Genomic DNA, 15,709 nt, shown 5'->3' on the forward strand with positions numbered 1-15,709 from the left:
AGATAGCTCAGCTGCATTAAGCACCTGCCTGGTGAATGCAAGGTCCTAAGTTCAATCCCCAGTACCAAAAAATAGTAATAAAAATATAATAATGTTGCAAGTCACTTATGTCCTCTAAGCTTTTTAATGTCCTGTGAGCTCCCGTACATTAGCAAATAATGGAGGCTTCTTGGCAGAAAGATGCCCAGTGTGTGCTGCCTCCTCAGTGCTGTCAGCAGGGGTCCGTGGTCCCTTTCCAGCTGAGGGGGTTCCCAGCCAGCTCTTACCACTAACTGAAGGATGTGTTCTTCCTCCTCTCATGGGCCACACCTGCAGAGGGCTGAGTGGTCGCATGCACGTTTCTCCCAGTGGCTGGACGACCACCCATCTGAAAAGGACCGGCTCCTTCTGATCAGGTAAAGTAACCTGGGGCACTGGGCTGGGCTGGGCTGGGCTGGGGCTGGGGCCGACCCCCGTGCTCCGACACAGGTCTCCCCCTGCTCATCCACGTGCCCACCACACTGCGCTGTGCAGGGCCTGTTGTATCCACTCTGGGGCCACCAGCCTGTGTCAGAGTCACCAGATTGCCATGCTTTCTGCATCATTGCACACACTGTGATACTGAGTTGGTGAGCACAGGAACACTTGATCTCCAAAAGTGCTAAGTGGGACACAGGCATTAGTAGGAAGCAAGAATCGCTGAGCAGCCCTTCTGGTCCCAGTGTCCTCTGGTGGTGGCAGCGCATGAACCTGTGTAGATACACATGTGCACATACCCTGATGCATGCCCAGGACGCCATGCCTATCACTGGGCGCACAGAGCTTCCTTCAGCCCTTCCCTCCCCAGCCCCTGAGGCTCCTTCCTCCTCAGGCTTCCAGTTCTTGCAGATGCTGGCCATCTCCTGCACAACCTGGGCTGGGGCGGGGCCTTCAGCACAATGCTGTGCAAGCCTACTGAGTAGCCTGCCCTTCCAGCACGGAGTGCCACTGCTCTCCCAGGACCAAGTGGCCTGCCCTCCCAGCACCAACTGCCACTGCCCTCCCAGCACCTTTCTGCCCTGACCTCGCTGGCCATTTCCACATCCTGTTTGCAGAATTGTTCCTCCCATTGGCTTTTTCCTGCATCCCGTCTGCCTTTGGTCCCGGGTGAGTACTTAGCTCCTTTGTACTTCCAGGCCCTGAATCTGTGCCTTGTAGAGATCACAGGGCCCCAGGCCAGGAAACTTGCTGTGGCATGTCACCATGGGAGCTTCTCCATCCCCCGAATACTGACAGTGAATCACCTCTGAGAGGGCCTTCTCACTCCCTGCACTCCCTGTCATGTAGGGAGGCCACCTTCCCCTAAGTAGCAAGTTGAAGCCTGTCAGGCCTCAGGGGACTCCTGCCATCCTTATCTTCTGATGCAAACCCGTGCATGCAGCTGTTTGTTATCATTGAAAGCTCTAGAAGTTTCACCAGCACTCCTCTCAGAACCAGCTCTTGGAGCCATTCTCCACCTTCCCAGCCTAGGGCCAGCACCCAGCCAGCTCCCCTGGTCCTAGGCAGTGTGAGCTGGCTGCGTGTGGGGCCCAGCCATGTGGGCACGCAGAGGTGCTGGCCCAGCTCAGCCAGCCCTAGTCGTACTGCCTCACATTCTGGGATGTGAGCCACATCCAGGCCACTGAGAGCCCAGGGGGCTGCACAAGGGCTGCAGTGGGACATTGTTCCAGGTGAGCAGCTGGCTGAGGAGGCTCCAAGAGGCCACTGAGAAGCAGGGGCAGCTTCTGAGAGCAGCCATACCCTAAGGCTTGGTGTCCAGAGCCTCCTGGTACCTGTGTGGGTGAAGACTAGGTTAGCCTAGGCCCCAGTCCCCTGAGAAAGGCAGTGTTGCCCAGTGCCCCTCAGCAGTCCTGTGACTGGCCAAGCCCAGAGGGCCTGGGTAACCTGGGGATTTTTAGTCTCACTCTGTTGGAACCTCCTCAGGAATTGACAAGGACTCAGTTAATTGAGCAGGCTCATCTCCTTCCTCCCAAGTTGGAATGAGTTCATCCACAGCAGTTGTCCTGCTGTGGGTAAATCACAAATCTGGTTTCTTTTGCTTCTCTTTAAAAATGTCTCTGGAGTGATTTCATCAGCAGTGCTGTTGCTAGGCCTATATTTAGCACTGAAAATCATGCTCAGAAATCCTGTCGTGCATTTTAAACAAGGCCTACCCCTCCCTCTACACATGGCTCATGCCAGAACCTTTGTGCCCTGAGCTACCAATGCATCCTGCTGCGGCCTGGCTCCTGGGGGACCTCTAGGCTGGGAAATGTGTCTTATGGTGTGTGGCTCAGCTTGTGTCCCTGCAAACCAAGCACCAAGGATGTGTGTCCTTCCCCCATAGATGACCAGGGTGAGCACTGCCCTTTTAAACATCAGGATGCTTGTTTCAGCCTCTGGGGCAAACCCTGCTGTTCGTCCAGCACAGTCTCTAGGCCAGCATAAAGTAGGGCAGAGATGACAGCAAGGCTGCTGCTGTATCAGTGGCACAAGGTGGACCCTCCTGCTTTTCTCCCTGTGGTTTGAATGCGAGCTGTTTCTCTGGAGCCTGAATAAATAATGGTCCAGTAAGAGTGATGGCAGACCTGGGAGCTGACAGCATCTACCCTGGGCACCCTGGGTACCTGTGTCCTCTGGTGCCATTGTGTATCAAGGAAGGGTGAGGCACGCGTGTGGACACCTCACATGCTGCAGAATGAAGGGTGGGCCTCAAAACCTTCACTTGCCATAGTTGAGGTGGATCAGTGACTCTTGTGGGCCCTCTGAAAAGGAATGCATTTAGATCAAACCTGCCTATGGACTGCAGGCGCATCTCTCCTCCTGGGGCCACTGTTCTGTTGTCCAGGATGCAGGCTGTACACCCTTTGCTCCACTCATGAGTGATTATGCAAAAACCCCAGGCCCCTGTGGTAGAGAGGGTGCTCAGTCTCCGCTGTTGGGGTCACTGAGACGACACTGGGTGCTTATGGGTTTGAGAGCTAAGGCCCTGAAATGGGAGCCCTAGAGAAGCTTGGGCTTTCACTGCTCTTTGAGGCTGTGGCCTGTCTGTTGCCATGCACTTCACCGAGAAGCCAGTCCCATGGGATGTGTAATGCCTGACACAAACCAACTTTGTTTTTCATAAAATCCTGTTTGGCTGGTGGATGTCACCTTGAGCAGTGTTGCCACGTTACCACGCCGTTTCTGTAGTAATCTGTGGGGTCTGGTCCTGGTAGGGATAACTATAGTTACAAACCAGAGCTGCAACCAACTCTTACATAATGCTTGGCCTGCCTTCCAAGAAAGCCAGTGTTTTGCTGAAGCATATGAAGTAATTTAATAAATGCTTGAAAATCTTGCCCTGATTTTGTGTGGGAGGGCAGCTTAATCTGTTGTTCTCTCCATAACTCTGATGGTGTTTTTGATGAATCAAAAAAACCTCCTTTCTGAACTGCTTTTTAACGTATAATTTATGTAATGTCTTAGCCCTTGAATGCAAAGAAACTAAGTTGATATTTGGCCATTTATTAAACAAGAATGGACACAATCCATTCCATTACAGAATAATTTTCTATGAATTTCAGTGCATGTATTTCTTACATACACAAACTCACACATTCCATCATTAAAGAAGTCTGCGCCCTTGAGATTTCTCTACTGTGTGTGCATCTTAAGGGCAACATTTGTGTAGTGGAGATGACCACCTAGAATGGCATAGCAACTAGAAAAGTATTAAAAGCAGCAGGGTTTCTCCTAGAGCAATGGCACCATAAAAGCTCTGCACCCTACAAAATGCTGTTTTGAGTGAGTCCACTTTGCAGCCAGGTGAGGAACTATGTATCACTGGAGCATCGGAGAGTGCATGAGCTGAGGAGGGCTATAGATCTACTTACTAGGAAGTGCCCATCCTTCCAGAGTGAATGAAAGGACTCGTGCCCTGCACAGAGCATGGGGCCAAGCTGCTAATGCAGAAGTCAGGCCTTTCCACAAATGTGTGCATGCCCAAGGTGCTTTCCATTGTTCGTGCTGCCTGGAGTTAGGAAAGGCTTTACTGGAAGCAGAGTCCTAAGAATGCTGGCCTTGAAGATAGGGAAGTGAGGTTCAGCATAGCGGAGCTGCCCCTCCCTAGGGAATGTGGTGTGTGTGTGAGTCCTGCATTGGAACACCCTTGGTTTCTTCTTGCATGGGCAATGAGGCTGGGCTAATAGTCACCCATGGAAGATTCATAAGGAAACTGGTGATGCCCTTGTTTCGAGCCACATAAAACCATCTAAAACATAGCCAGCAGTGGCCTAGAAAGGGACAGGTGGCATGACAAGTGACCTTACACTCCAAGAAGAGCTCTGGCTTTAGCATGTGGGAGACTCTGGGGATATAGGATAGTCAGCACCCAGGAGACAACAACATAGCAGTGAGTATCCATGGCATGTGTGGAGTCTGAAGGGGCAGGGTAGTAGGAGAGGTTAGAGAGGCCTTCAGCTGGTACCTTACACTGAAAGGGGAGACCGGAGAACACTGCCCTAGGCCTCTGGCAGGGTAGCTTGGGGGGCCATTTGGAAGCAGTTACAATAGAGATAGCCAGTGTGTAAACAAATGGGGGGCAGGGCTGGGAACGGGTATGGAAAGGACTTCCATTCTCAGGTGGTTGCGGGGAGATGTGCCCAAGGGGCAAGGGAAAAGCTCATTCCCCAGGCCCCGTCTCACTCCTGGAGCCTGGACCTGGCTGTGTGTGTTTGGGAGAAATGAAACCAAACCCAGCCCAGCCCAATTGGGAGTTCTGTAGCAGAAGAGCCAGAGACTGTGAGCTTAGTAATGGTATTAACCTGTATCTTCATAGACTGAAATTTTGAAGAAAACGGTAAGAAAAATGAGTTTGCATACCTGTTGTTTGAATAGGCCAATAATGAAAAATTAATGATCTCAGGATCATTTCAAGTTCACTTAAACAAGTATCCCAGTTTGGGGACCGGCAAGCTTTTTCTGTAAAAGGCCACATAGACTCAGTAGCTATGTGATGTCTACCTCTGCCTTTCTCCCGGCTCTGGTGGCAGCAGCAGCCCAGGGCACACTGGCCAGCTGTGAGATGAGGAACTATTCAGACCCCTTTCCATCCTGCTGTCACACACCTCCTAGGGGCACTGCCCAGTGCACCTTGTGAAGTTACATGCAGCTTGTCCCGCTTGGCATAGGTAGGGGGCGGAGCCAACCGCCAAAGCCCACCCACGTGGAGGAGAGCTTGGCTGCACAGCCGGAGGGACGCATCGCCAAGTCCTGACGTGGCCAAGTCGTAACGTGAAGGCTGCTCACTTGGATTTTAGAACCGGACATGGCAATTGTAGAAATGCACTTTTTAATTTTCTCATATTGCTACCTCCAAAAAGTTTTTAATTCATACATTCTCAGGTTTTTTCATTTTGGTTTTCAGGGGGGCGCTGGAAGCTTATGTTCAATCCGTGAAAAGCAGAGAAGGCAAAGAATTCGCCCCAGTGTACCCCATCATGCTCCAGCTGCTCCAGAAGGCAATGTGTGCTCTTCAGTTGCAATAAGCAGTCTGTTCATCTCCAAGTGGTGCTGGCTGTGCCCCAAGACTTGAAACCATCATGGACCTTGCCTGTATTTACATTCATCTTCACCTCTGTAGCACTTCTACTTTCAGTAGCACAAAATGGCAAGATTCATCACCACCTTTAAACTCCACAGGCCTGATTCACCCAAGACATCCAACGTTTTTCCTCTTAACAGTCGGTTGGGTTTTTTTGGTGCTGGGAATCAAAGTCATGACCTTGTGCTTGCCAGGCAGGCACAGCGCGCTGAGCCCCCATGGCTAAGTGATGGAGCAGTGAGGCCCCCACCCGCACCTCCCTCAGGCATGTGGCCCCGTTCTTTTCAGATTGGCTTACACACTTAAGTCACCAGGAAAGCTTCCAAAAAATCCAGATGTGCATGTTGTATGCTTAACACATCTTAGGGCAGCAGTCAGGAATGGATGTTTTAAAAATAAGTATCTCTGCCAAGTAGAAATTCCAGTGTGCACTGGTGCTAGCACTGGTGCAGTCTAAAGCTAAGGCAAGGCTGAGCGCTCAAGTGGGACACAGTATCTTAGTGACGATTTAAATAAAGCTTTATACACTGGCACTTCATTGACAGGTATGGGGGGGCTATTCAGTAGCTTCGTAACAAAGATGATTAACAGTAACGCAGCCTTATTTTGCTAATGCTCATGTCCCATTGTTGTTGTTAATTTTAAAATAACATTTTCTGAGTTAGGACTTTACTTTGTTTTCATCTCTTGATCCCACTGTTCTGCTAATTCATACATAAAATTCAGTCGAGATCAACCAGAAGTAAGAGATAAACTTTTTTTTTCATTTTATTTGAAATAATATACAAGAATATAGTGTGCAAAATTGAGGGGCAACATCATGATGTGTAAGGAACTGAAATCAATTTTACAGCTGTGATTCCTAACCAGAACACGACTTGGTAAGTAACATGAAAGCCATGATTGTAGCTCAGAGCCAAAGCAGTTGTATTGCCAATGTCTCTGCTCTAATTTTAGACAGTTGGAGGAAAAGTAAAGTGCAAGTGTTGCACTGCAATAAGTGCAAAGACTGCCCCCACCATAAGGATATGATGACAAAATATAATTAAGATATGTGGCTGAGGAGATACAGGACACAAAGTTAAAAAATAGAAGGGTGTCAACTGTTAATAGCACCATTGCAGTGACTATATCCCAATGCTATTAACTACTTTACCTCGGCCCGGGCTGGTCTCCATTGGAAATGATGGACTAGTGCTGCCACCTGGTGCAAAATCTCAGCATGCCGCCGCCGAGTGCGGCAGGTGGCTCTTCTCACTGGAACACGTTCCACCTGCCGCCTCTTCCATAGTCTCTTGGCACTGGCCAGCCTGATGGGGCCTGTGTTTGGCACAGATGCTGGGCCATGTGGCGGATGTTCATGAGAGCCCAACTCCCAGCTTCTGCTTCTCTCCATCATGTATACGTACAGATTAATAAGCAGTAAGGAGCCAATGTATAAACAGCAGTTACATGTTTTTAAATTCCCCTTCGTACAATTTAAAATAAACATGTATACACTTCGTCTCTTTCTACTGAACTTTAGCACCACAGGATATCAATTTTCAAGCCTATATTACCTGATAGACATATATGAAGGTTGGAAGGAAATAAGGCAATTTGGTTTACAATGTTGATAGTTTTAGCATACTTAATGCTCTAATGGAGAAAGCAAATCCTCACTCATATTATTAAATCATTTCAAGACTCAATGCTTCAGTATCTTATGGTCATACGAATTCAGGACCAACAGTGAGACTCTGATCTTCTTAAGCCTTTCCATCAAGAGTCAACGTTATGCAACTACAGACTTAAGAACAAAGCATCCTGGTTTAATGTTGTTGTGAGCCCTGTGGAAATAAAATTAAACTCAGTGAGTATTTACAAATCAGTAAATACAACTTCTACATATGAAAGGTCAGACTCCTAATATTAGTAAGTTCACTATTTTAAAAAGACTGCTTCCTCAAAAATGATTGTAAAGTTTCTAATACTGCATGGCTTAAGCATCCAAAAGATTTATAAAACTACTAAGAAACAGACTAGGAGGAACAGAAAAGGGATTTAGGTAAAGTCTTCCCACCTAGTTTAGAAATGCTAAACTAAAAAATAACTTCCAGAATCTAGTTAGAATACTTTCTCATTAATCTGACAGCTTGCTACTTATAAATACTGCTGAAAAATTTAATATGACTTGCATGTTCCTATAAAAACAAGCATAAATATAGAGAATGAATGTAAAACATCCTTAAGCAGCCCTATGTTAACTTCTGACATCTTGTTTTACAATATTTCAAATTGAACCCATTCTGCTTTATAATGTAGAATTTTTTCACTAAAGTAAAAATAATGAACATAAAGTATGTTTGACTAATAATAGAAAAATTATTTACCATATTCCTCCTGGGCCTATATTCTTGATGTGGTTTTTGATGTGGAGACGGGAGTCCCCCCAAATGTTAGCAGCCCCCACACTACTGTCCTCACTCGCCCCTCACAAAAGCAGGCAGGCTGCTGAGACGTGCCACCAAGTGAGAGGACGTCTACCATAGCAATAATGCATTATTAGGTCACGTGCAGCCTTCAGTCCAACTAGAAAGACTACACTGCAAATATCTTTCAACCTGCACATTTAGAATGTTTTTTTCTAGTTGGCCTGAAATGCTAGCCATACCAAGTTAGTAAATGGCACTGAGCAACGAAAACCAAGGCAGCTTTCCCTCAGCATGCGTGAAAATATCAGGCTTTGAAGTATACGAATGCTGAAGCTAGCGTGTGCACCACCCGCCTGAGGCCCTAAGAACTGCTGCCCCAAGCCCTGCTCCCAGGGGAGAAGGCAAGATCATCCAGAACAACTACTTGGTAAAACGTACTGAATTGGTTCTTTTCCTTTTCCAACAGTCGGGATTTAGGCGTTTTTGTTCTTCAGCCAAAGCCTTTGCTTCTAATGTGTACATCCTCCTCTCTTCGTTCTTCATTTTCTTCCACCTGTCACCGAGGATCACACTTATGGCTCTGGAAAATAAACATTTACATAATGTTAAAGACAAGAATGTTTCGTGAAACTGATGTCAAGTGTTGCTGCTACTTCAGGTAGAAACGCTGATCTTGTCCACCTTCAACAGTAAAAGGTCAAGCCTGTCAATTCTTCCAAGCAAAATCCCACGTCCCATGCCCTGCGCAGTGTCATCTTTGCCAGCGCCTCCTGGAAGAGCACCAACACCCTAACTGCTCAAGGACACGTAAAATAGCTCACAGGAATAGTTTACACAGCCTAAATTTAGAAGAAAAAATTTAAACATTTTAAGTAAAATATTTAAATTACCCATTGGATTTATCCCTAGACACCAGTTTTTAAGATGTTTAAGATATAAAAACAGTATGAACAGTATTAGTAGCATAAAGTACTCTCATCTTACATTAAAAGATACTGTTTGTGGCTCGGAAACAGCTATGAAAAAGGTTTCTTCCATTCTAGCAACCGAAGTGAATGTTCAGTGTAACTATGCTTGCCTTACCTTTAATCTCATGACGACACCCCGTAAACTTTAGGCCACACCTGAACTTGTAACTTAGAGCCTAACTAAACTCAAAGGCTAAGGAGAAGTTGAAGTGATAGGGTCCGTCCGGGTAGAAACTTGTAGCCACGTCCTATTACACTTGTCTCTCCACTAGCAGGTCTCTAGCAGTCGTCTCTCCCAGCACACAAAGGCAAACAAACCATTTTCCTTCCATGGTGCAAAAGAGACAGCAAGTCCCAGGAGACCACAAGTTATTTTGCACCATCCAAGGACAGAATGGTCGCTGTGCTTTAGCAGAACAGGAACCCAGAAACTGCTACTTTTAAGCATGCAGTTATGTCCAGTTTTCTTTAGCCACCACGCCAATGCAACTGAATGCTGTGCTCTAGCTTCCTGTATTAAAAATGAGTCTGTGCAGCTTTTAATGTGAAGGTACTAATAATGGTTGACAGATCTAATCAGTTAAGCCAGTAAGAAATCTGTATTGCACACCTCTAAGATTGAAATCTTTTTAAACAGATGGCTAATGTGACATCTGGGGGAAAATTTTTCCTTTTGAAACAGGGTGTATGTAGCCTGTACTGGCCTCCAGCCCACAAGGCTGAGTGCTAAGGTTACAGGGGTCTACCACCATGCCCAAGCTTATGCAATTCAAACAAGTAATGGTATGTCCACAGTGATACAGCCTATCACATGTATTCCCTCCCCTCACAATTACCAAAAAAAAATCCCCACACTATCTGCACACTCATTTTTGCACTGACTTTTCACCTATATTGATGATACTGATTTACAGTGAGCTCCCTTTCCTTCTGATCTCCATTCCCTCAGTTTGTGTCCAAACAACAAACTACTTAATTCACCAAATCAAGTTATAGCTACATTAAAGAAATGGGGAAGGGCCCGGGGAGATGGCTCAGTGGAATAAGCGCTTCCCTGGCAAGCGCAAGGGCCTGAGTTCAATCCTCGGTTCTGCCACCAAAAAAAGGGGGGGGGGGGTCCAAGTTCAAAAAGGTATCATTTTTCCTCACTCAATCCAGAAAATAGGTATACCTGACATCTTTGAGTACTAGAGGATTACCAAACCATATGGAAGCAAAACTGAAATGCAAAGAAAAAATACCATTTATGAGCAGTAAGGGTGATAACCTGACACACAGATCTTAAAAGAGAACATACATAGAGAAAAGAGATTTATACTCAATCAGAATAGTCCAATTATCCAGAATTATAAATTTATCTAGAAGGCATCCTTTAGAGAGAGAAGTCATGCTATATGGATGTTGTGTGGTAACTGTGCTACAGAAATAAAAACCCTGCTTCTTTTGTCTTTTTTTCTTGAGACGGGGTCTCACTATGCAGTACAGGCTGGCCTTTAGCTCACCTCTCAACAATCCTCCTGCCACAAAGCCTATTTCTTGATGTCAATCTACCTGCCATGATTCACTACCAGCTTTACAGAAAGAAAAACCCAGCCTTTTACCACTAACCACATCTCAACTGGCCATCTGCTGGGGGCACAGGGTAAGAAATTCATTAAATATATTCTTAGGTGCACCTGAATATATTCTAAATCTAACTTTTAAAATTTATTTTCTATTAAATATATCATAGTAATCACCAGAAAAACAAATTTCTAAACTGATTTTTTAGAAAGACATTATAGAAATGAAGATAAAGTTTATTCTAATTGCTTTAATTTACACAAATAACAGACTCTAAAGGTTTATTTTTTTTTTAATGGTACTAAAAAGGTCCTTTGAATGCTTTACTCAGTAATTCTACGCTATGATCCTAAAGAACCAGACACTGAGACAAAGCTATTCATCTTACTTGTATCATTTTGTAAAAGGCCCTAAACAAGCATACATATGATGTGTCTGAGCTCTCAAGGCTGTGCTTGAAGTGAGGCGCTTTTCTCCTAGAGTGTGCACACTGTGCAGAATACTAGAATTAAGGCCTTCAGGCTATTCCAAGTTGAACTGATTCATAATTCAACTGTGTAATCATTTGACTTATGATATCAAAAATGAAGGAAATGCTAATTTTGATCCTCAGAAAAACAGACTGGAAGATGACATTTTTAACACACGTTACTGGTTGGCACAGAAAAGGAAGGATTTGAATACATTTTTATTCCTGATCTACACGGTAGACAACCTTTAAGTTCAGCCTTTTCATAAACCTGACAGCATTACGTTCCACAGTAAGATTCCTACGGAATCTTGGCCTTTGGATACAAGAGGTGATGCAGTCTTCTGTAAAATGAAACTGTTAAGTATCAGAACTGAGTTCTTTAAAATGTAAATGGCATTTACTGTTATTTTAAAAGGTAGATCCTTAAAGTCAGCCTATGAAAATGGGAAGCATTCAATAAAAGCTAGTGACAAGTAGTATTTCAGTTCCTATGAACTGCACTGAAGTATTAGCATTTAGAATTAGAATTACTACTGTATTTACCTGTTATCTTTCCCTGGATACATCTGAGTATATTCAACTCTGTACTTTTTGGCAAAAAGCATGAAGGCATTCATTGGTCTTTTACACTTATTAGGAGAAGTGGCACTCACAGTCCCTGAGCTGTGGTTTTTGACAGCTTTAGCATACAAAGAATTGGAAGAGAGCTGTGACGATCCAGGTGAGTCACAATTTTTACTGAATCCGGATCCTGCAAAGTCTTGCCCGCCAGGTCCTCCGCAAGACAAGGATGCACGGCGCTGACGAGCCATACTGCTCAGCACGTAAACTGCCGAAGAATCCATGGGTGTGAAGTCATAGCTAGAAAATTGAGAAGTGAAGACGTTTCAATCCAATTTGGATCATACAGTTTCAAAAACCAGGGTTAAAAAACCTTAATGCCAGTGTGGAAATTTTAATGCACCTGTCCTTACAGAGTGTTATCAACTGTACTTTAACAAATTTGCCATTGATAGTTACCTTTATAAAATCTTACATATGGACTGACTAAAAACAGAGAACTTCTGCAAATAATAATAAAAAAAAAACAACCCAGGCCACCCTGCCCCAGAATCTTTATAATAAGCATACTTTTTTCAGGGCAAGAAACTCTTCCAGACCCCACAAAGCTGATTTAGGGTTCCTTCACATGGATTTGTAACAATCTGACAACTTGATGTCTTGGTCTAACAAGCCTAGATCCATAATGTGAAAATGGAGTGGAACATATGAACCAGGCCTGAGAACAAATACTATTACAGACTAGTTAGCAAGGACAGCCAAAGCCAGTCAGCATGCCTACAAAACTTAAAATGCAAAGACTTTCATGATATATACATTCAAAGAGACCTACAAACCCCAATCCCCTAAATGACCATTCATGTGTTACAGCCTCATATCTTAAGAAATGTACATAGTAAAACCTAGCCTTTATCAGGAAATGCCATAGGTTATCTGTACCTTCAGTATACATAGTATGGAAATAAGCAATATGCTCTCAACAAGCCTGCTTGGAAGGTGCTATTACCTTTTCTTCCATATGAAGAAAAAGGCTAAATTATATTCACCCAGAGCCAGAGTACTAGGATCCAAACCCAGAAATGAACCCAGAGCCAATACCATGTTACTTTACACGGCACAGATTCAGGGTAAGCAAATATATGAACTGGAAATCTGAGTGAGCATAGACCACAACCTGGAGATAAACCAGAAGTGTCTGTGTTCCCACTGTGTTCAATCTTTCTGTCTATACTTCTTGGCAGAAAACCTTTATCCAGCCTTCATTCTGAACCCAGCTCCTGCCTTTCCTTGATGCAGATACTCTGGTACCATATGAAAACAGGTTCTTATTAGCTGTAGTAATAGCATCTACCTACAGGTAAAGCTGATGAGATTATGAAACTCTGCTAAAGGCCAAAGAAAAGGGCTCAATAGGTCCATGCCATTTATTATGTAAAAATGATTTCTATCAATTATCAGCCACACAATCGTTTTTCTTAAAGGCATTATGTGAAAGAAATATACTTAAGATTGCAAAATCATCCAATGAACTGAGGAGATCCACATTGTCATTTTTCCACCCTAGGACTGCAACGTTCATAAAATAAGCCCCTCCCATATAAAGTTGAGAAAAACAGCAAACTTCAATATGAATGAATCTCACAAATTCAGCTCTACTGAAGAAAACTAGGCACAATTCAAAATAGCAAATGAAAGGCCAGTGAGATAGCTCAGCAGAATAAGCGCCTGTTCAGGCAAGCGCAGAGAGAAGCGTTCATCTCCCGGCACCACATGCTGTGCCACCCCCCACCCCCGGGTATGCTGAGCCAGCCACCAAGTCCGGGCATGGTGGTGCACGCCTGTAATTCCAGCACTGGGGAGGCTGCAAACAGGAGGATCACTATAAGTCCCAGCTGCATAGTGAGACCCTGTACCAAATATATTTAAAAAAAAAAAAGAAACAGGTTAAAGTGAATTACTAAAATCTGAAAACACCATCTAGTGGTAGAAACCTGCTACACAATTCCATTATGGATACAATCGTATCAGTCTGAAACATCAGTCCCAGGTTCAGGATTGTCCTACAACCACAGCATTAAGAAAGGACTTATAGTACCTTTTAAAATACCTTAACCTTTTGCTATACTTCCTCAGGTCAGCAGTGGTTTTCAACACGAGCCCAGCCCAGCTGCGCTACATCTGTCCTCTCCTCTCCTCCTGTGAGTGCCTTTCCTAAGCTCAGAACATTCCTAAGCTTCACCTTCACTGTGTAATCAGCACTCTCAAAGGCAACCCCCACCACAGGACACACTGGTGTCATTTAATCCTCCTTTCAACAGTACCTTCATTTTGTCCAGGTACTGTGTTTTGTTTCTCAATAGCCACAGAAAGGTTGCTTAATTTAGGCAAGCTCACACAGGAAATCTACTGTAGAGACAGGAATCTAAATCCAGGCAGTTTGGCTTTGGGCAAAGATGCAGGCCCATGCCTTAGGTCCTAATAATGTAAAATCTAAGTTGGTACATTCCTGGGGCTGCCTCTTACTAGTAACATGACAGAGGGCAAGTAAAGCAAATAGGGCTGGGGAGATGGCTCAGTAGAGTAAGTGCTTCCCTGTTAAGCACAAGGGCCTCAGCTCAATCCCCAGTTCTGCCCAAAAAAAGAAGAAAAAAAAAGTAAATAAACCTCTAGCCCCAGTTTACTCAGTAACTATAAAGAGAAATACATGCTATCCAGAGCCGCTGAAAGAATAATGTGAAACACTTAAGGCACCGGCTGGCACTTGGTAGCACTCAACCAGGGTTATCTCTTGCTACTGCAGAAGAAACCTAAATGAGCAGACACTGAGTATTCAATTCTTCACAGGGTAAAGGCTGAATCCTAATTGTGACACTAACTGGCTCCAGTTTGGGCAAGTTCCTTAACTTCTTTAACCTTTAGACCTGATTCTGTCTCCTAAACAAAATGAGGCTATCACCTAAGAGGGTAATGAGGATTAAACAAGGCACTCAGTAAATTTTTAAATTATCCCATTACTTAAACAGAAACGGTAGCTACACAACACACGAAGTGACTCTTCTTACACCTGCTTGACGCTTAGACCAGCCTCAATTCTCAGCATCTCCAAAGGGGCTTTTTAACATCATATGCTCTGGATTTGGGAGATTCCTTGCTAAAGCAGTACCTCAAATTGTTTACAAACTCATCTGTTAACTTCTGCTTCATATGAAGCTGGAAACTTTCTATAAACCGCAATCAAAAACCTTACTCCAAATCTTCAAGTGTGCCTGAGATTTACTCAGGGTTCCTCTCTTAGAACAAGTTTCCTCTTCCTCCCTTGCCTTCCCTTCTTATTCTCCTCATGCAGGCAGGACTGTCCCTTCTTCGCAATGCCATTTCATCAGCTGCTCAACTTTTTTGTTTTCTCCTGGATGAAACTGCCATCTCCTTTCTTTTGTAAGGAGAGAAAAAGAGCACTGCTCCCCTACTATAGTCTTTCAGCAGTAAAATGAGGCCAGTGACCAAGGTCATCCTTCAACAGGAATGCAGGGTGAAAACTTGCCATTGTGGAAAAACAGCAACTAAGCAGCCAACCCTTCCTTTTTGCAGTAAAAAACAAAGTTTGTACTACACAATTCTTGATACACATATTTAATATATCAAGTTACAAGGGAGAGCATAAATATGACTAGTGAATTTACAATAAGATTAAGAAATGCTATTTCTAATATTACTGAAGTTCCTGAAATGTCACTCCCACATAACCACCATTAGCTTACTGGTTCCTCCCTTTTTCAGTAATTTTACTGTGAAAATAATATACTGGTTATAAATACTATAGCAGCATTAATTACACTAGTATATTCATTCTAGTGATTTTTATAAAGACTTACTATAACAAGCTTGACCCCTTCACTGACATCTAGAACTGGAGCTTCAACGGAGCCTTCACCATTACTACAACTGCTGCGATTGGCCTACGTGCTACAAACAAAATGGTACACTCTAAATACTCAATGACCTTTGCAAGTTGGGAATTTGTATGTGCCAGGTAGAGGCAACAAAAATCCCAGGTCCTGAATGTCTTAACAAACTGTCTTGGTACAGGACAGTTAGTTCGTGCATGTCACTGCTGGGGAACTAAGTGTATCATTGAAAAAATATATCTATT

General features: G+C 44.2%; 2 protein-coding genes across 4 annotated transcripts in view; one reads left to right on the plus strand and one right to left on the minus strand.

Moving 5' to 3' along the window:
• Positions 1 to 6,225, plus strand: part of Cog5 (component of oligomeric golgi complex 5) — a 359,771-nt gene extending 353,546 nt beyond the window's left edge. Inside the window, 2 exon segments of the mRNA XM_023719494.1 lie at positions 316 to 395; positions 5,405 to 6,225. Coding sequence (XP_023575262.1) covers positions 316 to 395; positions 5,405 to 5,525 — 201 coding nt within the window. The 3' untranslated portion in view covers positions 5,526 to 6,225.
• Positions 6,226 to 6,326: 101 nt separating this feature from the next.
• Positions 6,327 to 15,709, minus strand: part of Hbp1 (HMG-box transcription factor 1) — a 26,781-nt gene continuing 17,398 nt past the window's right edge. For 2 of the 3 annotated variants that reach the window (XM_004634987.2, XM_004634986.1), the window contains exons 9-11: positions 11,542 to 11,859; positions 8,434 to 8,575; positions 6,327 to 7,410 (exon numbers count right to left, since the gene is read on the minus strand). In XM_004634987.2, coding sequence (XP_004635044.1) covers positions 7,393 to 7,410; positions 8,434 to 8,575; positions 11,542 to 11,859 — 478 coding nt within the window. In that variant the 3' untranslated portion in view covers positions 6,327 to 7,392. The remainder of the gene's footprint in view (positions 7,411 to 8,433; positions 8,576 to 11,541; positions 11,860 to 15,709) is intronic. The other variant, XM_023719515.1, reaches the window with a different exon arrangement.

This window comes from Octodon degus, unplaced genomic scaffold (genome assembly GCF_000260255.1).
Source record: "Octodon degus isolate 3935 unplaced genomic scaffold, OctDeg1.0 scaffold00068, whole genome shotgun sequence".
Classification (NCBI taxonomy): domain Eukaryota; kingdom Metazoa; phylum Chordata; class Mammalia; order Rodentia; family Octodontidae; genus Octodon; species Octodon degus.